The sequence below is a fragment of the Phoxinus phoxinus genome (genome assembly GCF_949152265.1).
Source record: "Phoxinus phoxinus genome assembly, chromosome: 18".
NCBI lineage: Eukaryota > Metazoa > Chordata > Actinopteri > Cypriniformes > Leuciscidae > Phoxinus > Phoxinus phoxinus.
Window position 1 is genome coordinate 2,289,482 of NC_136893.1, and position 24,042 is coordinate 2,313,523.

The 24,042-nt window shown below is 45.8% G+C and overlaps 1 protein-coding gene and 1 pseudogene across 4 annotated transcripts in view; both read left to right on the top strand.

The window, feature by feature from the left end:
* LOC306986381 (E3 ubiquitin-protein ligase TRIM39-like) overlaps positions 1-24,042 on the top strand; it is a 66,184-nt pseudogene that overhangs the window by 20,765 nt on the left and 21,377 nt on the right. The window lies entirely within an intron of this gene.
* Positions 631-23,252, top strand: LOC306985269 (E3 ubiquitin-protein ligase TRIM39-like; the record flags this gene model as incomplete). 3 transcript variants are annotated; one of them, XM_079587299.1, is made up of 7 exons in its annotated part: positions 631-999; positions 1,175-1,731; positions 5,360-5,455; positions 5,847-6,080; positions 21,273-21,417; positions 22,552-22,587; positions 22,714-23,252. In XM_079587299.1, the coding sequence occupies exons 2-7, from the start codon at positions 1,177-1,179 to the stop codon at positions 23,250-23,252; spliced, it is 1,605 nt and encodes a 534-aa protein (XP_079443425.1). In that variant the 5' UTR covers positions 631-999; positions 1,175-1,176. The 3 variants fall into 3 exon arrangements, with proteins under 3 accessions (XP_079443425.1, XP_079443424.1, XP_079443426.1); XM_079587298.1 differs by having other exon boundaries at positions 631-1,731; XM_079587300.1 differs by having other exon boundaries at positions 631-1,731; positions 22,561-22,587.

Below are 24,042 nucleotides of genomic sequence, written 5' to 3' on the forward strand. Positions count from 1 at the left end.
GGATGTTATAACACACTTCCTGTTTCCAATATTCGCCATAAATTCGTTTCCTCGCCACGGCCAAACCGTTCGAGATATCAAAAATCCCCTCGCAATTTATCATCCTCCATGTCTTGACTTCATGCTGACCGAGTTTCGTGGCGATTGGTTGAATTCTCTAGGAGGAGTATTTTAAATTCCATTGCATGTGTTTTTTAAACTACGCCAAATAGCCGACTTCCTGTTGGGCTGGGGTAAAAAGTCAGAGCATGAAGGATATATGAACCGATGAGATCTATAAGTGTACCGAGTTTCATATTATTTCTTGCAAGCGTGTTTGATTTATGGACCAAGTTTTCGGACCGCGTTCCAGGGGGCGCTGTCGAGCCCCCCTGCCACGCCCGGGTACCAGCTTCAGTCAGGCTCTGATGGCCGCGGGTTCTGACATTTGTGCAAAGTTTCAAGAGTTTTTGAGCACGTTAAGGCCCCCAAAAGTGCCCAAAAGGTAGTAATATAATAATAATAAAGAAGAATAATCCGGAGGAAAACAATAGGGCCTTCGCCTTTTCAAGGCTTGGGCCCTAATAAAGAAGAATAATCCGAAGGAAAACAATAGGGCCTTCGCCTTTTCAAGGCTTGGGCCCTAATTAAAGTCTGTGTTCATGTCACATATCAGAATCAGAAAGTACTTGAACTGCTGATAGAAAAAACTAAGTTGAGTGTAAACTACATTACAGAAATGGCACCTGGTGTTTTCAGATGTTTATTTGGTAGGTTATTTGATTGCAAAATTACACTTCCTTATTTTCTGTGTTGTCTTTTATAAAATATCTTATGATGGTATTAAAATGTTGTTGTAAAAACCTGTTACATTTGCTGTATTACACATATTTAGTTCCTTCATTTTTTTTTTCTACCACTCAATAGTACCTGCAGTGCCACAGAGCCCATCTGAAAAGACAGACCAGCAGTCTCAGACCAGAAGTTAAGGGCAGAGCTTATAGGCTCAGTGTGGTTAGGGTTAGTTTTGGAGATGGGTTAGACATTCTTTGATTTTGAAATAAACAGTAGTACATAATTTATGTTGTAAAATAGTATTTAAAATGCAACATCCATTAATTTATTAAGTGCATAATTATCAAAATTGCTCTCTTCAGCAATGTAGAAGATATATTGACATTACTTATCTTTTCAGTCATGGCATCATCCAGTGGCCCACCACTAAATGAGGAGCTCCAGTGCTCCATCTGTCTGGAAGTGTTCACTGATCCAGTCACCACTCAATGTGGACACCACTTCTGCAGGACCTGCCTGAGCGAGTGCTGGACGAACACACAGACCTGCTTCTGCCCACTCTGTAAAGAAACATTCACCAAAATACCTGATCTCAAGATTAATACAACAGTCAGAGAGACTGTGCAACACTTTAAGGAGAAGCTCAATCTTGGAGAATCCGAGGTATTCTGTGACGTCTGTGGTGAAAGAAAGCAAAAAGCTGTGAAGACCTGCCTGACGTGTCCAAGCTCTTACTGTGACTCTCATCTGGAGCCTCATTTCAGTGTCCCACGTCTAAAGAAACACAAACTCATCAATGCTGTGGAAAATCTGGAGGATTATATATGCCAGAAACATGAGAGACCTCTGGAGCTGTTCTGTAGAGATGACCAGATGTGTGTTTGTCTGTTCTGTACTGAAGGAGAACACAGGACTCACAACACTGTTCCTATTGAGGAGGAGAGTCGAGAGAAGAAGGTAAAGAGATACAAACACAACACTTTAAACACCCCATGAAATTAATTTCCCTATCAATCAGTCATGTTCAACATTACATCGGACTGAACTGACGTATAGGGATCTCGCCTGATACTTCTTAGATAATCTTAGAGTGGTAACAGAACAAGCCAATGCACATTGGCGAATGAGATTTGCATCACAAGCACACTTGCACACTTCCCACTTCCAGTTATATAAGGCAGCGTGCAAACTCACACATTAAGCTTTTCCTTCAGAGCAGAGCAGACGTTGTTTCACTCTGCTCTTCAATCATCGTTCAGTGAGTCTACGGAACAAGAGGAAAGCTGTTCCTGTGTTGGTTGCACATTCCAGCGGAGGTCGCGGTTGCTGAGTTTTTGCACGGTTAAGTGCAGCGGCTGTTCCCCTGGGCGCTTTTCCCTAAAACAGTAAAAACGGGTGTGGCGTTGCGTCTTTTTCAAGATGTCATTCCAACCATGTGTTTCTGGATGTGGTCGTTTCCTGGTCCCATCTGACGATCACTGCCTCATGTGTCTGGGACGTAAGCATGCTGAGGTAACAATTGTTGATGCTATGTCATGCACCCACTGCGGGAAGATGACCATCGCGATGTTGAGATAAAGACTGAGATACCTTGAAAAAGTATTTAGGGTGACGAAAGTCACTGCATGGTCCCTTGGGAAGACGATGTTCAAGCTAGTGGTCCAGGATTGCATCTCTGGCTTTCGCACGCATCTGTAGCCTCTCCTTCATGTGAACTGTGGAGCCAGGTAAGTGTGCCACCACACTCACGGCCCCCACAGCAGGACTTCTGAGGCAGGCCCCTGTACGCCACAACGCTGCCCCACTGCAGGCACGTCTATTGTCCTTCTGGTCCCCCTCGACCTGTATCTGGAAGCCTGGCTAGCGCTTACCAGCCTGTCTTGCTGGGTCATTTGGATGGTCGGACTTGGCTATGCAATTCAGGCCTCCTTGGAGTGAGAGTTCTCTCGACTCGTTCACTCAAAGTGTTGCTTCCTCCTAGGTGTTGGGGCACTAGGCAGACATATGCAGAGCTGAGGGTTGGGCAACACCTAAATGGAGCCGGTTTCATCCCGTGTGTTGGGTACCAACAGGAAATATGCGGGTAGGCTGGCTCGGTGTCTCGCTTGCTGCGCCATTCCCCTCTGAGTACAGGATACGAGCGCCTATTCTGCTCCTCAGGTGAGTTCCCCGACTGTTGAACCCTGGTGGGATTTCTCCAGCATCCTCGGCAGTCAGATGCAGCAGAGTTATCTGACGCCAGGTACTTTCGCCAGGTACGACAGTCGTCTCTTCACTTGCATAAAGTTGAACATATCTAAACTTTGTCGTGTCGCTGGACATGCCCCAACCGGTCGCTCATGTCGCCGGAAATCGCCCGCTCTCCATTGAAATGAATGGGATCCTGCAGGCAAGATGTTGTCTCTGTAGTAGTGATGTATGTCTCGAGACCGGTCTTGGTCTCGAGACCACTTTTACGTGGTCTCGGTCTCGTCACGGCCTTGATGGTCTTTGGTCTTGGTCTTGTCTTGGTCTCGGACCTCTCGGTCTTGTCTAGGTCTCGCTGTCTCAGTCCGACATAGTGGTCGGGACTCGGGGGATTTAGCAATACAATAATATCCACGACGACACAATTAACGTTCGCGCCCTTCAAATGCATGTATTTTTTGTGACACGACCGTTTCGCCTTTTTGATCAACGTATATCTTAATGGTCCAGTGGTAGATCTTTCGTTAACCGTGTCAGAGGTTCTGGGTTCGAATCCACACACGTATAGTTTTTTTTTTTCTCGTATGTTTTTTTTTCTCTCATCAAAAGCGATTATGTTCATCAGTGGTTGTATATCAAGCACGGACACGTTTGTGTGCATTATGTTTTGTGAATAGAGAGTATCCGCAACGGATTGAAGCGCGCGTCCGAGTGAAGACAGTGCGGCGTGTGCGCGAGCCACACGAGAAAACACATTATCCGCGCCACTGATCGCAGCGCCGGCAACGAGCACTTTGATCACTTGATTTAAAAACCATATACTGTATCAGTGACATGATGGGTTTTAACTTCATTCAGGAGATTTTGGGTAACTGCACAACTGACAGATGACTTTGAGCGCACAGTGTGTGTGTGTGTGTTGTTTAATTACAGTAGGCCTATTGTATTTAAGATGGTGTTAGACTAAATAAATGGTATTTTAAATATCAACTGCATATCTCCGTTGTGTTGACTAAACATTAGGCCTAATCCAAGTTTATATTTGTGTATATTAATTTGATGTTACGATTTCATCTACACATTAAGTATAATTTCAATTGGTTACATATTTCTCATTCTTAGACAGTTGTTAGAGGAGCAAGATGGTGTTTGATGTTCTGTCAGATGAACCAGTCATGTCAGTCCTCAACAGTACACAAAAGTTAAGGGAGTCTCAATCCTCTAATAGTGCAGTAACAGCCATCATGCAATTGCTATAGTTGATCTCACCCAGTCTGCAAAAACATTTACAGTGAGCTCACAGTCACACACATGACATGTTCTGTTTCTGTATTGTTCTGCCTGTGTAGTTGAAGTAATATGTATTGAATGTAAACTGCGGCTGAACCCTAGTATGCTGCTGTTCTTGAATTCATATAAGTTATTGCTTAGCTTCAACACTAGTCTGTTTTTCCCCCCTCCGGTCTCGACTTGGTCTCGACTTGGTCTTGACTTGGTCTGTCTTGGTCTTGGTCTCGGTCTTGTCTTGGTCTCGATACCCCAGAGGGATATGACTTGTCTTGGTAGTGTCTTGGTCTCGGTTTAGGCGGTCTTGACTACAAGTCTACTCTGTAGCATTCCTTTATGGTTGGAATAGGCACACGTTCCCAGTGTTATCAAGTATTCTCACTGTATAGGGTCAGTAGGAACACCTGTGATTGACATTCTCTGTGCAAAGCCTCGTCCTTTCTTCCACGCCAACAGGTGCAGGGGGACTAGGTGGCTTACTCTGGGCACTTTCCATATGGATTCCAATATGTCAGTTCAGTCCAATGTACCTGACATGACTGACTAATAGGGAAAGGAGGGAACGGCGACTTTACATCCCATCGCCACAACTCCTGTACCTTTGCTGAAACGGCCGGGTCCCAGTCTAAGCTCCTCAGCAGAAAACTTAATGTGAGGGCTTGCACGCTGCCTTATATACCTGGAAGCGGGAGTGGCTTGTGATGCAAATCTCACTCGCAATGTCCGTTGTTCTTTTACCACTCAAAGGTGATTGGGCTCTCAGACGAGATCCCAATACATCAGTTCAGTCTGACATAAAGTATATGTTCCCTCTTTCAAGGAATGGGGGTTACATTAGTAACCTAGACGTTTTCTTTCTTGTGTCTTGACATGTTGAAGAACCTGTCCCTTTAACAAAAAAAAAAAAAAGCTAATTTCAATAGTCTTTCATTGCATCTGATAAAAGATAATTTTGTTACCCTCAAACCTGTCAGACATGGACTAAAAGATTCAAAACTATAATTTTAAGTTCATATGATCTTTAAATATTTTTTTCTTTTTTTAAAATAAGACTGTAAGATGGAAAGCTATATTCAGTTATAAATGTGTCTATGTTTTTCTCTGTATGTAGAATCAGCTGGTTCAGACACAAACACACGTTCATGAGATGATCCAGGACAGAATGAAGAAGATTGAAGAGATCAAACACTCAGTAGAGCTGAGAAAGGTTTGTGCTTCGTTCAAACCGAGTTTATATCCTGACTCATGGTCGTTTCTGATCCCCCTTACACTTTCTGTTCACTCTCTAACTATCCTAGCAAAAAATACATTTCAAAAATGTTATGCATCATACTATTTTAATCTAATTAAAAGTTCTGCCATCATCTAGTAACCCTCATTTTGCTCCAAACATGATTTTTTCCCATAGAGCACAAATCTGGGTAAATTGAGTGTCTTTTGTGTTCCACTGAAAATCACACATTTTAAGTGACATGAGGTTGAGGAATTGATGATGAGATCATTTTCATTTTTGGGTGAACTATCCCTTTAAATAATATGTAATTAAATATGTAATAGATTAACAAATAGAACATCTTTTAATGGTTTTAAATCGTCAGAGAAACACAGAGAAAGCGAGATCATCCAGTGTTGAGATCTTCACTGATCTGATCCGCTCCATTGAGAGATGTCAGTCTGATCTGCTGAAGATGATGGAGGAACAGCAGAAAGCAGCAGAGAAACAGGCTGAAGATCTCATTAAAGATCTGCATCAGGAGATCACTGAGCTCAAGAGGAGAAACACTGAGCTGGAGCAGCTCTCACACACTGAAGATCATCTCCATCTTATACAGGTCTGTGAATAACTGTCTCAGTCAATATGTGCAATATTACAGGACAAACACTCTGTTCTTTAAGGTCCACCAAATTGGCCCAACGTCAGTGTCCAGAGGTGTGGCTGAAGGTTTCCTGTGTGTTCTGTCTTTTTAGTGTGCAAAGTGATTTAATTTCAAATACAGTTTTATCTGACTCAATTTTATCTTGACCTCGAATTTAGGTTTGAATGCCAATGGATTATTGTTAATTTATAATATATTTAGGTAAGGTAAGGTAATTTATTTATAAAGCACAATTAAAAACAACGGGTAGTTGACCAATGTGCTGTACAATTTGTAGAAGCATTCAATAAGCGAATGTACAAAACATTTATACAGTGTAATACATCTAACAACTCTCACAAAGCAAACAAGCTAACAACATATCAGCAATTAGAGTTAGATAAAAAAGCCAGAGTTTTTAAAAGAGATTTAAAAGATACCATTGTGGAGGCAGTTCTAATATGCAAAGGCAGACTATTCCAGAGTTTCGGAGCGAACACTGAAAAAGAACGATCACCCCAAAATTTGCGTCTAGACCTTGGGACAGTTAAGAGTTTCTGGTCAGAAGAAGTGATCTTGATGGTGAGTATATCTACAACAATTCTGAGAGATAGGGTGGTGCCATACCATTTAGAGATTTAAAAACTAGTGATGGGATTTATGGCTCTTTGAGGGGATCCGGATCTTGGCGATCCGTTCCTTTCAAAGAGCCGTTCAAAAGAACGGCTCTTTTTAAATATTTAGTCAGTTTTAAGAAGCCAGCTTGAGGGCATCTCAGTTTATCCTGGAAATAATCACTGGGAGGAATGATGAGGTGAGATTTGTAGTCAAATAATTAAAACTCAGATATCACACACCAATATCTGAGTTTGAATTATTCTGAAATATTGATTATTACCTCATTTGTCATGTGTGGACTATATTCCATAGGGTTGCACAACATCCCTCTGCTTAGAAAGTGACATCACTATTTTGGATTTACCTTTAAGTGTGTGTATGTGTAAAGCTATGTTGACTTATGTTATTCATACAATACCTACTCACAAATAAACATCAAAAACAAAGCCCCTGCAATGAATTTCTGTGCAAAACAGCTTTTACTACAAACACTTCCACACAAGAACTTTTTGATTAAAAAAAATATATATTTAAAGTTTTAAATACATACTGTAGATAAAATTAGAATAAATAAAACGGAAATGTCTACATACAGTCCACCAACTCTGGAAATATTCCTTCATTCAAAAACGTAATTTGATCTAAGACTGAAGATTGCGCAGGAAAGTAAAGTGAGTGCAGTGAAAGCAATTGGGACATTGATTCATTTGTATTATCTTTACTCTTATTGGTGTCGTGCTACAGACCTAATTTAAATATTATGCAGGAAACAGAAATCCGATCGGTTATCCAGATACAGAGGCTACTTAATATGAACAAATGTAATCGCACCGTGTCCTGATTGGCTAATGGTGATCGCATGTTAATGCCAAGTGTAAACGCAGCCTTTGTGTGCATCTGTGTGAAACACGCATTGGAAAAAAAGAACGACAGAAAGAACGGCTCCCTCCCGCCGCGACTCGGCTCCCATCGTTCATGTTTATGAGCCGTTCAAAAGAATCGGTTCGTTCGCGAACGTCACAACTCTATTAAAAACAAACAACAAAATCTTAAAATCAATCCTATAACGGATTGGCAACCAATGTAATGAAAGCAAAATTGGAGTGATATGGTTCCGCTTTCGAGAACCTGTCAGCAATCTAGCCGTGGCATTTTGAACAATTTGCAAGCGTGTCAACATCGACTGATTAATCCCTGCATACAAGACATTACAGTAGTCTAAACGTGAGGTCACAAATGCATGCATCACTCCTTCTAAATCCTCAAATGACAAAAATGGTTTGACTTTTGTCAAGGTTCTCAATTGAAAGAAGCCTGATCGAACAACAGCGTTAATTTGTTTGTCAAATTTTAGGGAGTTATCAAAATTAGTGATTTCACCAGAGAAGTTTTTCACCATTGATTTACCATACATAGATAAAGGGCCTAAATCAACACAGGGGAACTCAGATACAATAGAGGGTGCAAACACAATGATCTCATTTTTGCATTAATTTAGATGCAAAAAATTAGCAGCCAGCCAAGTTTTCAAATCATTCAGACATGCTAAAAGAGGCCCTAATGAATTATCTTCCTTTTTTACTGGCATATATATCTGTGTATCATCCGCATAACAATGGAATGATACTCTATGTTTTTGAAAGATAGCGCCAATTGGAAGCATGCATAACGAAAACAAAATGGGTCCCAAAATGGACCCTTGAGGTATCCCACATTTAAGAGGGGCAGACGAAGATGTAAATTCCCCCATGGTGACAGAAAAACTTCTATTACTTAAACCAATTTAGAACCACACCTCGCATCCCTACCAACCTCTCCAGCCGTGCAATAAGAATTTCATAGTCTATGGTATCAAATGCCGCACTCAAATCGAGTAACACCAAAACTGCAGCATTTCCAGAATCCACAGTTAATAAAACATAATTAAGAACCTTTAAAAGTGCCAGATTCTGTACTGGTATGTTCCCTAAAACCAGACTGACATTTTTCATAAAGCAAATTCTTATTTAAAAAAGACTGCAGCTGAATGAGAACTGCTTTCTCTAGTATCTTTGAGAGAAATGGCAATTTTTAGATAGGTCTGTAATTATTTAGCTCATTTGAGTTCAAATGAGTATTTTTAATTAAAGGCTGCACCACAGCGTGTTTAAAAATGGCAGGCACAGACTAGAAAGATGAAGAACCTCAAAGTGGTCAAACACCATAGGACAACATGGTGTAGCTGGGACAACACAAACAGCGGGAGGAATAGGGCCCATACTGCCATATTTCATTCTTCCTCAACTCAGGAAGTTCCCTAGGTTGCTTTCGGCCTAGTCTTGTCACCCCATATACTGGCTCAATGTGGAGCAGATGGCGGTTTGGCATTGAGATGTCGTCCTCGCCCACATGAAAGTATGGGGGTTCAGGCTGAATGCAAAGAAAAGTGTGCTTTCTCCATTACAGAGGACCACTTTTTCAGGTGTGGTGTGGGATTCGATGACAATGCAGACACGTCTATCTTATCGGTTCGATCCTCACAACCGTAAGCAGGATTAAGCTAGGCCAGTCACTCACCGTCAAAATTTTTCGAGACTGTTAGGTCTTTTGGCCTGCTGTACATGAAACCTTTGCAGTGGTGGCTCAAGACCAACGGGTTTCCCTGCGTGGCAACCCATTCCGCATGATCAAGGTTACCCGTAGATGTTTCGTACTTTGGTTATTTGGAAGAAGCCTTGGTTCTTGTCCCAGGCTCCTGTACTGGGGGAGCTCCTTGTCATCACGTAACGCTTACGACGGATGCTTCCCTCACAGGCTGAATTGTCGATCAGTTTCTGTGGATGGGTCATCATCTCACCTGGCACTTAATTGCCTGGTGATGATGGCTCAGGGTCTACATCTCTGTGCACCAGATTCAGACATCCTGTCTACGCAGTGGCTGAGGCCCGGGGAAAGGAGACTCCCCCTGAGGTGGTGGAGCTCATATGGAGGTTGTTGAGGCCACGATCACTCTAGAGCTCCCTGCACAAAGAAACTGGTGGGAATCATCAACAGGTGTTTTTGTCACGAGGTGACGAAAGCGAAGCGGAACTGAGTTCCCGCTGGAATTATGTTCCGCCCGGACCGGTGTTACGGTAACACCGGCCCACTTCCGGGTTGCGCGTTATGTCACCATAACAACCCTGATTTGACCGATTGACATCTGGTGCGGAGGATGTGATGTGGCGATCTGCGAGAGGACTATGGAGGTGGGGCAGCTCTATAAAAAGGAAGTACAGAGGCCATGGAAGGGGGGAAGGAAGCAGAGAAAGGAGAGGAGAGGAGAAGGGGGTGCGGACGATTCTTCCTGTGTGCTCTCCCCTCGGAGGGGGGTGGACTCCTCCTGTGTGTTCTCCCTCCGTGTTGTGTGGTTTCTTTGTCTTCCCCCGGCGATCTGGTGTGGTTCTCTCCCGTTGGGAAATGTTTGTGGAGTGTTGCAGCTGAAGGACCATCGTGAAAGAAGAGGAGTGTTGCTTGTGGGATCCGAGGGCAGTTTGAAGAGTGGAATTCGTCGTCTGGACTGGGAAAGAGTGAGATGAGTGATTGACAAATTGAATCTCATAAACGCATGTTTTCTACACTAAATTGGATACTGGTTTGAAGTGCTTGGATCACGTTGTATACATCGCACTGAGTGAAATATACTGATTCCTTGTCGATCTCTAGCCTCCCCCTCGGCCATTGAAACCAGCGAAGTGAAGCCCGCTTGTAGTGGTGAGGAAATTATTCACAGCATCTGTCCCAACTCTGACTATCATCGGCTCTTCAGATCGAGACCTCTGGGTGAGTGTTGGCCTTACTTTGCACTTGAAGAGTGGATTTGTAGTGCTGAAATTGACGTTTCCCATCACGTTGCATGTTTGGAATTGGACTGTCGTGTGTGTGTGGAAGATTTACCTTTTATCGCCGTGCACTCCCCATGTGTTATGCTGGTCTACCGTCCATCATAAGAGTCTAGCAAGATCGATTGCAGTCACCTGTTGGATGTCAGAAGGAAAAGCCCCCGTGCGCACACTACACGTGAGAACTGGTTACCTCTGCTTGAAGTTTGTATGCCGTCTGTCCCAGTGAAAGCCCGGCTCAGCTTGTGACACTGTCCCCTGCCACACACGTGAGAACTGTTTACCTCTGCTTGAAGCTTGAATGCTGTCTGTCCCAGTGAAAGCCCTGTTCAGCTATTGACTCTGTCTCCTGCCACCCATGTGAGAGCTATTCACCTCTATTTGAAGTGTTGACTCCGTCTGTTCCAGTGAACGCCCGCTCAGCTTGTGACTTTGTCCCCTGCAACACACGTGAGAACTGTTTACCTCTGCTTGAAGTTTGAATGCTGTCTGTCCCAGTGAAAGCCCTGTTCAGCTATTGACTCTGTCCTCTGCCACCCATGTGAGAGCTATTCACCTCTATTTGAAGTATTGATTCTGTCTGGGCCAGTCAAAGCCCCGCTCCGCTTGCAACTTGAGTCTGCTGTAGCCCCGAAACCCACCTGTATGGTGCGAAGTGCCCGCCCTTTACAACTCCTGTGAGCCCTGATCCACCTACTCACCTGCGATACTCACCTGTGATACTCACCTGTTCAGCGAGTTGGCACCAGCGCCAGAAGGAAGTAAGCCTGACTCATTTACTTACCTGCGATACCCACCCGTGCAGTACCTACCACTGTGAGTTGGCACCAGCGCCAAAAGGAAGTAAGCCTGACTCATTTACTCACCTGTGATACCCACCTGTTCAGTATCTACCACTGTGAGTTGGCACCAGCGCCGGAAGGAAGTAAGCCTGACTCATTTACTCACCTGCGATACCCACCTGTTCAGTACCTACCACTGCGAGTTGGCACCAGCGCCAGAAGGAAGTGAGCCTGACCCCCCACTTGCCTTGGATTCCTGGGAAGAGGAAGGAAGAGGAATTTTAGATTAGGATTTTCAAATTGTTTTTATATTTAATAAAGCCTGTCATTCTTTTTATCCCTGTCTCCTGCCTCCTCCTTTGACACACTCCTCAGGGTGATCCTGGTCTAGGGGTGGGTGCAGTCTGGCTTGGCCCACCTCGACCTGTGACATATTTTGGCGTAGTCGGCAGGATTCACCTTGAGTTGAGCGATCAGAGGTTGAGATGGCGGAGGAGGAAGAGCCTGGAGCTCGGCAACCTGTCATGCCGATTTTCATGGGTGCCTAATGGGCCTCGAGGTACGGAGGCCCGGGGTCCGAAGTAAGTCTGTCCCTGTGGAAGACCCAGGTGGAATACCTGGCGGGGCTTCAAGGTCTGAGTACTCTGCAGAAGGTCCAGTTCGTTTTGAACTCTCTGGAGGGGGAGGCGAGAAGAGAGAGTTCTGGTGAGGGATAACCGGCGCCAAGGAAAAAGGAAGTGAGTGATCGGTGGGAGCCACGCCCTATTGACGTCCAACGACAGCCACATCCCGAACAGCCTGTACACGCCATTCGTCCAGAAGAGAGAGATGGTCCTGAACGAGTGTTGCACCGAAATTTGATTCGCCCATGTCCTAACTACCCGCAACTAGTAGCAGACGAGCCTATGGCCGTAGCAGCACAAATGCCCTCGTTGGTAGGGTGGGCAGTGGTCCCAAGGGGATTGGGCTTAGAGCCCCGTTAAGTCGAACCGGCCTCGCCACTGAGGCGGTTCCAGCGAGACAACCGAGGCCCGCCCCCAGCGAGGTATGAAGACTGAGTCACTGGATCCTGTTCTAGGGACTAGAACAGTTTGGCAGGGGGGTATGTCACGAGGTGACGAAAGCGAAGCGGAACTGAGTTCCCGCTGGAATTATGTTCCGCCCGGACCGGTGTTACGGTAACACCGGCCCACTTCCGGGTTGCGCGTTATGTCACCATAACAACCCTGATTTGACCGATTGACATCTGGTGCGGAGGATGTGATGTGGCGATCTGCGAGAGGACTATGGAGGTGGGGCAGCTCTATAAAAAGGAAGTACAGAGGCCATGGAAGGGGGGAAGGAAGCAGAGAAAGGAGAGGAGAGGAGAAGGGGGTGCGGACGATTCTTCCTGTGTGCTCTCCCCTCGGAGGGGGGTGGACTCCTCCTGTGTGTTCTCCCTCCGTGTTGTGTGGTTTCTTTGTCTTCCCCCGGCGATCTGGTGTGGTTCTCTCCCGTTGGGAAATGTTTGTGGAGTGTTGCAGCTGAAGGACCATCGTGAAAGAAGAGGAGTGTTGCTTGTGGGATCCGAGGGCAGTTTGAAGAGTGGAATTCGTCGTCTGGACTGGGAAAGAGTGAGATGAGTGATTGACAAATTGAATCTCATAAACGCATGTTTTCTACACTAAATTGGATACTGGTTTGAAGTGCTTGGATCACGTTGTATACATCGCACTGAGTGAAATATACTGATTCCTTGTCGATCTCTAGCCTCCCCCTCGGCCATTGAAACCAGCGAAGTGAAGCCCGCTTGTAGTGGTGAGGAAATTATTCACAGCATCTGTCCCAACTCTGACTATCATCGGCTCTTCAGATCGAGACCTCTGGGTGAGTGTTGGCCTTACTTTGCACTTGAAGAGTGGATTTGTAGTGCTGAAATTGACGTTTCCCATCACGTTGCATGTTTGGAATTGGACTGTCGTGTGTGTGTGGAAGATTTACCTTTTATCGCCGTGCACTCCCCATGTGTTATGCTGGTCTACCGTCCATCATAAGAGTCTAGCAAGATCGATTGCAGTCACCTGTTGGATGTCAGAAGGAAAAGCCCCCGTGCGCACACTACACGTGAGAACTGGTTACCTCTGCTTGAAGTTTGTATGCCGTCTGTCCCAGTGAAAGCCCGGCTCAGCTTGTGACACTGTCCCCTGCCACACACGTGAGAACTGTTTACCTCTGCTTGAAGCTTGAATGCTGTCTGTCCCAGTGAAAGCCCTGTTCAGCTATTGACTCTGTCTCCTGCCACCCATGTGAGAGCTATTCACCTCTATTTGAAGTGTTGACTCCGTCTGTTCCAGTGAACGCCCGCTCAGCTTGTGACTTTGTCCCCTGCAACACACGTGAGAACTGTTTACCTCTGCTTGAAGTTTGAATGCTGTCTGTCCCAGTGAAAGCCCTGTTCAGCTATTGACTCTGTCCTCTGCCACCCATGTGAGAGCTATTCACCTCTATTTGAAGTATTGATTCTGTCTGGGCCAGTCAAAGCCCCGCTCCGCTTGCAACTTGAGTCTGCTGTAGCCCCGAAACCCACCTGTATGGTGCGAAGTGCCCGCCCTTTACAACTCCTGTGAGCCCTGATCCACCTACTCACCTGCGATACTCACCTGTGATACTCACCTGTTCAGCGAGTTGGCACCAGCGCCAGAAGGAAGTAAGCCTGACTCATTTACTTACCTGCGATACCCACCCGTGCAGTACCTACCACTGTGAGTTGGCACCAGCGCCAAAAGGAAGTAAGCCTGACTCATTTACTCACCTGTGATACCCACCTGTTCAGTATCTACCACTGTGAGTTGGCACCAGCGCCGGAAGGAAGTAAGCCTGACTCATTTACTCACCTGCGATACCCACCTGTTCAGTACCTACCACTGCGAGTTGGCACCAGCGCCAGAAGGAAGTGAGCCTGACCCCCCACTTGCCTTGGATTCCTGGGAAGAGGAAGGAAGAGGAATTTTAGATTAGGATTTTCAAATTGTTTTTATATTTAATAAAGCCTGTCATTCTTTTTATCCCTGTCTCCTGCCTCCTCCTTTGACACGCTCCTCAGGGTGATCCTGGTCTAGGGGTGGGTGCAGTCTGGCTTGGCCCACCTCGACCTGTGACATATTTTGGCGTAGTCGGCAGGGTTCACCTTGAGTTGAGCGATCAGAGGTTGAGATGGCGGAGGAGGAAGAGCCTGGAGCTCGGCAACCTGTCATGCCGATTTTCATGGGTGCCTAATGGGCCTCGAGGTACGGAGGCCCGGGGTCCGAAGTAAGTCTGTCCCTGTGGAAGACCCAGGTGGAATACCTGGCGGGGCTTCAAGGTCTGAGTACTCTGCAGAAGGTCCAGTTCGTTTTGAACTCTCTGGAGGGGGAGGCGAGAAGAGAGAGTTCTGGTGAGGGATAACCGGCGCCAAGGAAAAAGGAAGTGAGTGATCGGTGGGAGCCACGCCCTATTGACGTCCAACGACAGCCACATCCCGAACAGCCTGTACACGCCATTCGTCCAGAAGAGAGAGATGGTCCTGAACGAGTGTTGCACCGAAATTTGATTCGCCCATGTCCTAACTACCCGCAACTAGTAGCAGACGAGCCTATGGCCGTAGCAGCACAAATGCCCTCGTTGGTAGGGTGGGCAGTGGTCCCAAGGGGATTGGGCTTAGAGCCCCGTTAAGTCGAACCGGCCTCGCCACTGAGGCGGTTCCAGCGAGACAACCGAGGCCCGCCCCCAGCGAGGTATGAAGACTGAGTCACTGGATCCTGTTCTAGGGACTAGAACAGTTTGGCAGGGGGGTATGTCACGAGGTGACGAAAGCGAAGCGGAACTGAGTTCCCGCTGGAATTATGTTCCGCCCGGACCGGTGTTACGGTAACACCGGCCCACTTCCGGGTTGCGCGTTATGTCACCATAACAACCCTGATTTGACCGATTGACATCTGGTGCGGAGGATGTGATGTGGCGATCTGCGAGAGGACTATGGAGGTGGGGCAGCTCTATAAAAAGGAAGTACAGAGGCCATGGAAGGGGGGAAGGAAGCAGAGAAAGGAGAGGAGAGGAGAAGGGGGTGCGGACGATTCTTCCTGTGTGCTCTCCCCTCGGAGGGGGGTGGACTCCTCCTGTGTGTTCTCCCTCCGTGTTGTGTGGTTTCTTTGTCTTCCCCCGGCGATCTGGTGTGGTTCTCTCCCGTTGGGAAATGTTTGTGGAGTGTTGCAGCTGAAGGACCATCGTGAAAGAAGAGGAGTGTTGCTTGTGGGATCCGAGGGCAGTTTGAAGAGTGGAATTCGTCGTCTGGACTGGGAAAGAGTGAGATGAGTGATTGACAAATTGAATCTCATAAACGCATGTTTTCTACACTAAATTGGATACTGGTTTGAAGTGCTTGGATCACGTTGTATACATCGCACTGAGTGAAATATACTGATTCCTTGTCGATCTCTAGCCTCCCCCTCGGCCATTGAAACCAGCGAAGTGAAGCCCGCTTGTAGTGGTGAGGAAATTATTCACAGCATCTGTCCCAACTCTGACTATCATCGGCTCTTCAGATCGAGACCTCTGGGTGAGTGTTGGCCTTACTTTGCACTTGAAGAGTGGATTTGTAGTGCTGAAATTGACGTTTCCCATCACGTTGCATGTTTGGAATTGGACTGTCGTGTGTGTGTGGAAGATTTACCTTTTATCGCCGTGCACTCCCCATGTGTTATGCTGGTCTACCGTCCATCATAAGAGTCTAGCAAGATCGATTGCAGTCACCTGTTGGATGTCAGAAGGAAAAGCCCCCGTGCGCACACTACACGTGAGAACTGGTTACCTCTGCTTGAAGTTTGTATGCCGTCTGTCCCAGTGAAAGCCCGGCTCAGCTTGTGACACTGTCCCCTGCCACACGTGAGAACTGTTTACCTCTGCTTGAAGCTTGAATGCTGTCTGTCCCAGTGAAAGCCCTGTTCAGCTATTGACTCTGTCTCCTGCCACCCATGTGAGAGCTATTCACCTCTATTTGAAGTGTTGACTCCGTCTGTTCCAGTGAACGCCCGCTCAGCTTGTGACTTTGTCCCCTGCAACACACGTGAGAACTGTTTACCTCTGCTTGAAGTTTGAATGCTGTCTGTCCCAGTGAAAGCCCTGTTCAGCTATTGACTCTGTCCTCTGCCACCCATGTGAGAGCTATTCACCTCTATTTGAAGTATTGATTCTGTCTGGGCCAGTCAAAGCCCCGCTCCGCTTGCAACTTGAGTCTGCTGTAGCCCCGAAACCCACCTGTATGGTGCGAAGTGCCCGCCCTTTACAACTCCTGTGAGCCCTGATCCACCTACTCACCTGCGATACTCACCTGTGATACTCACCTGTTCAGCGAGTTGGCACCAGCGCCAGAAGGAAGTAAGCCTGACTCATTTACTTACCTGCGATACCCACCCGTGCAGTACCTACCACTGTGAGTTGGCACCAGCGCCAAAAGGAAGTAAGCCTGACTCATTTACTCACCTGTGATACCCACCTGTTCAGTATCTACCACTGTGAGTTGGCACCAGCGCCGGAAGGAAGTAAGCCTGACTCATTTACTCACCTGCGATACCCACCTGTTCAGTACCTACCACTGCGAGTTGGCACCAGCGCCAGAAGGAAGTGAGCCTGACCCCCCACTTGCCTTGGATTCCTGGGAAGAGGAAGGAAGAGGAATTTTAGATTAGGATTTTCAAATTGTTTTTATATTTAATAAAGCCTGTCATTCTTTTTATCCCTGTCTCCTGCCTCCTCCTTTGACACGCTCCTCAGGGTGATCCTGGTCTAGGGGTGGGTGCAGTCTGGCTTGGCCCACCTCGACCTGTGACATATTTTGGCGTAGTCGGCAGGGTTCACCTTGAGTTGAGCGATCAGAGGTTGAGATGGCGGAGGAGGAAGAGCCTGGAGCTCGGCAACCTGTCATGCCGATTTTCATGGGTGCCTAATGGGCCTCGAGGTACGGAGGCCCGGGGTCCGAAGTAAGTCTGTCCCTGTGGAAGACCCAGGTGGAATACCTGGCGGGGCTTCAAGGTCTGAGTACTCTGCAGAAGGTCCAGTTCGTTTTGAACTCTCTGGAGGGGGAGGCGAGAAGAGAGAGTTCTGGTGAGGGATAACCGGCGCCAAGGAAAAAGGAAGTGAGTGATCGGTGGGAGCCACGCCCTATTGACGTCCAACGACAGCCACATCCCGAACAGCCTGTACACGCCATTCGTCCAGAAGAGAGAGATGGTCCTGAACGAGTGTTGCACCGAAATTTGATTCGCCCATGTCCTAACTACCCGCAACTAGTAGCAGACGAGCCTATGGCCGTAGCAGCACAAATGCCCTCGTTGGTAGGGTGGGCAGTGGTCCCAAGGGGATTGGGCTTAGAGCCCCGTTAAGTCGAACCGGCCTCGCCACTGAGGCGGTTCCAGCGAGACAACCGAGGCCCGCCCCCAGCGAGGTATGAAGACTGAGTCACTGGATCCTGTTCTAGGGACTAGAACAGTTTGGCAGGGGGGTATGTCACGAGGTGACGAAAGCGAAGCGGAACTGAGTTCCCGCTGGAATTATGTTCCGCCCGGACCGGTGTTACGGTAACACCGGCCCACTTCCGGGTTGCGCGTTATGTCACCATAACAACCCTGATTTGACCGATTGACATCTGGTGCGGAGGATGTGATGTGGCGATCTGCGAGAGGACTATGGAGGTGGGGCAGCTCTATAAAAAGGAAGTACAGAGGCCATGGAAGGGGGGAAGGAAGCAGAGAAAGGAGAGGAGAGGAGAAGGGGGTGCGGACGATTCTTCCTGTGTGCTCTCCCCTCGGAGGGGGGTGGACTCCTCCTGTGTGTTCTCCCTCCGTGTTGTGTGGTTTCTTTGTCTTCCCCCGGCGATCTGGTGTGGTTCTCTCCCGTTGGGAAATGTTTGTGGAGTGTTGCAGCTGAAGGACCATCGTGAAAGAAGAGGAGTGTTGCTTGTGGGATCCGAGGGCAGTTTGAAGAGTGGAATTCGTCGTCTGGACTGGGAAAGAGTGAGATGAGTGATTGACAAATTGAATCTCATAAACGCATGTTTTCTACACTAAATTGGATACTGGTTTGAAGTGCTTGGATCACGTTGTATACATCGCACTGAGTGAAATATACTGATTCCTTGTCGATCTCTAGCCTCCCCCTCGGCCATTGAAACCAGCGAAGTGAAGCCCGCTTGTAGTGGTGAGGAAATTATTCACAGCATCTGTCCCAACTCTGACTATCATCGGCTCTTCAGATCGAGACCTCTGGGTGAGTGTTGGCCTTACTTTGCACTTGAAGAGTGGATTTGTAGTGCTGAAATTGACGTTTCCCATCACGTTGCATGTTTGGAATTGGACTGTCGTGTGTGTGTGGAAGATTTACCTTTTATCGCCGTGCACTCCCCATGTGTTATGCTGGTCTACCGTCCATCATAAGAGTCTAGCAAGATCGATTGCAGTCACCTGTTGGATGTCAGAAGGAAAAGCCCCCGTGCGCACACTACACGTGAGAACTGGTTACCTCTGCTTGAAGTTTGTATGCCGTCTGTCCCAGTGAAAGCCCGGCTCAGCTTGTGACACTGTCCCCTGACACACGTGAGAACTGTTTACCTCTGCTTGAAGCTTGAATGCTGTCTGTCCCAGTGAAAGCCCTGTTCAGCTATTGACTCTGTCTCCTGCCACCCATGTGAGAGCTATTCACCTCTATTTGAAGTGTTGACTCCGTCTGTTCCAGTGAACGCCCGCTCAGCTTGTGACTTTGTCCCCTGCAACACACGTGAGAACTGTTTACCTCTGCTTGAAGTTTGAATGCTGTCTGTCCCAGTGAAAGCCCTGTTCAGCTATTGACTCTGTCCTCTGCCACCCATGTGAGAGCTATTCACCTCTATTTGAAGTATTGATTCTGTCTGGGCCAGTCAAAGCCCCGCTCCGCTTGCAACTTGAGTCTGCTGTAGCCCCGAAACCCACCTGTATGGTGCGAAGTGCCCGCCCTTTACAACTCCTGTGAGCCCTGATCCACCTACTCACCTGCGATACTCACCTGTGATACTCACCTGTTCAGCGAGTTGGCACCAGCGCCAGAAGGAAGTAAGCCTGACTCATTTACTTACCTGCGATACCCACCCGTGCAGTACCTACCACTGTGAGTTGGCACCAGCGCCAAAAGGAAGTAAGCCTGACTCATTTACTCACCTGTGATACCCACCTGTTCAGTATCTACCACTGTGAGTTGGCACCAGCGCCGGAAGGAAGTAAGCCTGACTCATTTACTCACCTGCGATACCCACCTGTTCAGTACCTACCACTGCGAGTTGGCACCAGCGCCAGAAGGAAGTGAGCCTGACCCCCCACTTGCCTTGGATTCCTGGGAAGAGGAAGGAAGAGGAATTTTAGATTAGGATTTTCAAATTGTTTTTATATTTAATAAAGCCTGTCATTCTTTTTACCCCTGTCTCCTGCCTCCTCCTTTGACACGCTCCTCAGGGTGATCCTGGTCTAGGGGTGGGTGCAGTCTGGCTTGGCCCACCTCGACCTGTGACATTTTCTCTGTGGTACGTCGGATCAGGAGGAGTATGGCGGCTTTGTAATCCTTATATTAGGGGTATCCCTACAAGAGGTGTGTGATGCATCGGGGAGGTCCTTTCCGCACACATTCATCGGGTTTACAACCTAGATTCTGGCTTCGCAACGGAGCTTTCGATACATATCGACACAGAAATTTCACGAGTTCACACTTACAAATAAGTCAGATGAAATAAAAGCGTATTTGGCGTGCTGTCCAAGGAGAGGGCTCCGGGCTTGGTATTCGGCCCGAACCCAGAGTACTCCCCCCGTATTCCTGGCTGTAAAAGAAAGAGCCAAGACTGAGGAGTCGGGGTGGTGGAGGGATGCTGAAAAACTGTCAAGAAATGTTAGGTGAGTTGACAGAGTGGATATATATATATATGCTTCTTGTCATGCTGATTAGGGAAGATGTAATTGTTTGATGACAAGTAGATTGGATTGGTTATCTGAACGTGCTTCTCCCGAACTTTGTTTATAAAACATCATATCCTAAACTCTTCCGCAGGATATACAATACCAGCTGCGCGTTCTTGCTCTCTAATCTCTCTGACAGTGAGTTGTCACACAAACCTGCGTCCCTTTACTCACTCGTTTCATTCAACAATATTTCAACAAATATTGTTGGTGTTACAGGGCTTGAATTTTGGCGAGAGATTGCTTGTATTGAGCATAATTTTACACATTGCAGCAGATTTCATGCTCACAACCAAAGTGTGCACTCATAAAGAGAAGTATATTGGCTAAAACAGTATAATGGGTCAGTGTGTCAGGTCTTAAAGTGACAGCAGCCTAATATGCCGGCTGCCAAATTACGAGATGATATTAAAATATCTATATGCCAGTTTTTCCCTATGGTATCCATGTCAAAATTGTGGCCAGTGAAAATGCTGAGTGGTTAGTAACTTTGGAAAAACCTTAGGAAAAAAGTAGAACTTTTTATGTGTTTTGGCTGTTCATTTACACGACAACGGCGATTTGGGTGCCTGAAAATGGAAAGTTTTGAAAACGGGTTTTTTATTTATAATCTGAGAACCTGTGTATTTATACTCTCACATGCATACAGTTTTATTCTTGTCTATATTCTGAAGGTTTTTACTGAGGGGGTTGTTTGTATATCATTCACCTGATTTATAGAATATTTTAATTTATTAAAATTAAAATTTAGAAAATATCTAATTTATTCATATCTAATATATTTAGGGGAAGTATGGTGATATCCATATCCATACAGAGGTTTTGCCTCAACTGTGTTAGAAAGCTCCCGTGTAAAACATATTGAATTTACTGCTTTAAAAATAATGATCATATTTAACAGTCTTCTCTCTCCTGCTGTAGATGAGCTCATCCCTGAACACTCGTCCACACACCAAGAACTGGACTGAGATCAGGATTGACTCTGATGTGAACTCTCTGCAAAGAGCCCTGATTCAACTGAAGAAAACTCTAAATGGGACTTTAAATGAAAAACTCAGTCAAACTGGTATGTGAATATCAAATACAGTGTATAGATTTTTTTGTTAGTAACTATGTTTTTCAAGGAATATTATGGGTTAAATAAAATATAAGCATCTGTGACCTGCTGGAGATCACAATAATTTGATCTCAGTCTGCAAAAGATAACACCGTTTCAAAAAAATATAACCATAACATAACTTTAACTTGCCATGTTAGCATTAGACTGGTTAACCTAGTCTATGTTAAGTTATATCCAAGGGCGTAGATTTGGTTTGAACATTGGGGGGGTTTTCATGTGATAATGGTATAAATATTGGGGGGGTTGGGGGAGGGTTGTAATGCATAGATTTAAATATTGGGGGGGGGGTTGAAATGCATAGACTTAAATATTGGGGGGGGGGGGGGGGGTATCTCCCCCCCAACCCCCCACAAACTACGCCCCTGGTTATATCCAAACTTTAACTCATACAGTTTTGGTTATTTGGTCATCATTTATGGCAGTATTACTTTAAAGGGGTCATGAACTGGCTTTAAAATGTTAATATAGTTGTCTGAGTTCAACTTATGACGTTCGCTTGGATGAATAAGCTCTTGAAACGCTCAGTTTTTATGGGCATGCCGCATTGAAGGCTTGGAAGTAAACGCCCACTGCTATGATTGGATTACAGTTTTGCATATTATAATGAGTTTCAACTGACACCCGTCAGTACACTACACGTGGCGACACCGCGAGTCGGTGGGCGGGGCTAAACAGGCGGTGTTGAAGTAGGCGTTGATCTTCTTCCGTGGAGGCGGAGTTTTATCCCCTTTGACGTCATAGATCCCCACTTTTACAGTAAAAACCTGTCGTTCGCTGTGCCTGGTGTCAATAAAAGCTTTTATTGCACTAACAAGGAAGTTTTCAGTTCTGAAACTTACAGGATATTCTTATAATATGATGACCTCTTATATGTGAAAAGCTCAAGGAAAATTTGATTTCTCAGTTCATCACCCCTTTAACTTACTTTAAAGACATGTAAGCAACATGTTGTAACTATTCAAGATACAAACACTTATACATAACCAGAACTCACTACAAGCCATTGATGCCACTAATAGAGAAACTCACTGTTAACCTGAAATTATTGCTATAAATAATTCATCATTATATCATCATCAGTTTCCACAGGGTTGAAGTTTGTGCAGAAGTTTGCAGGTACAGTGTGATTGACACCATTTTCTTTAATACACGTACAATGCTTTGTTTATAATCTATATTATATACTGTACATCTGAAAATGTTTTGTTCCGAAGTTGATTAATAATGTCTGATCTCTCTCAGTGGATGTGACTCTGGATCCTGATACAGCGAATCCATATCTCATCCTGTCTGATGATGGAAAACAAGTCAGTGATGGAGACATTGAGCAGGACGTCCCAGAAAACCCAAAGAGATTTAATGTGGGTCTTTGTGTTTTGACAAAGCAGGGATTCAGTTCAGGGAGATTTTATTATGAGGTGCAGGTGAAGGGAAAGATTCGGTGGAGTTTAGGAGTGATCAAAGAAGTCATTAACAGGAATGGGAAGATCACAGTGAGACCTGAGGATGGATACTGGACTATGGCTCTGAGGAATGAGAATCAATATGTAGCTTGCGAACGTCCATTTGTCTCTTTATCTCTGAGCGTGAAACCTGAGAAGGTTGGTGTGTTTGTGGATTATGAGGAGGGTCTGGTCTCTTTTTATGACGTGGAGTCCAGATCTCATATCTACTCTTTCACTGGTCAGACTTTCACTGAGAAACTCTATCCATTTTTTAGCCCATGCGATAATGATGAAGGTAAAAACTCAAACCCACTGATCATCACTACTGTCAGATGAAACTGACAAAATAACTTAAGTCTGAAAAGATTTACTATGGATTTGCTGTTTTTAGAATACCGTAAAACTTCTAATATTAGCCCGGGCTTTTATTTTCCCAAATCGCCGAACTGCACCGGCTTGTATTAGAGACAGGCCTTTAATTTAGTGTTGAGATGTTGTTCATTGAGTGTAGGCCTAGAGATAACGATCCAAATAGCATAGGCTGATAGACGAAAAGCATGACAGTAGGAGGTTACCACATTATATTACGTTTTATTTATAATTCGAATGTTTAACAAATCAGTTAATGTAAGAATTAGCCTACCGGTATTATATTACCATATTTCTAAAGCGTGTACGTCTTTAAAATTCAAACACATTATTCTCTATGAGTGTACACACACCGGCGGCGCAATTCGACGTCTGTCCTTGGCGCCCAGCAACGGCTCAGGACCTTGTACAAAATCCTGCTGCGCCACAGAGCGCCATTTACATCATTTTATATTCAATTTACATTTATTTGTCTCAAATCGTCATTATGTATGCTGACTTCACCCTGTGCTGCAATATACATTTAGTTCTACATTCATTCACAAAAATCAGCTGGTTGAATAAAAATTGCTGATGTTATCGGATTTTCTCAATTCATTCAGTTAACGGACGCTCTGAGATAAAGTGAATTCAGACTGCAGACTAAGCAACGATTGTATTTAATTGTACAGTACAATCATTATATAGTACAGACATGATCTTAATTCCATAATGACCTTAAACATAACAATATTGCTGGCCATAAACTGACAAAGTG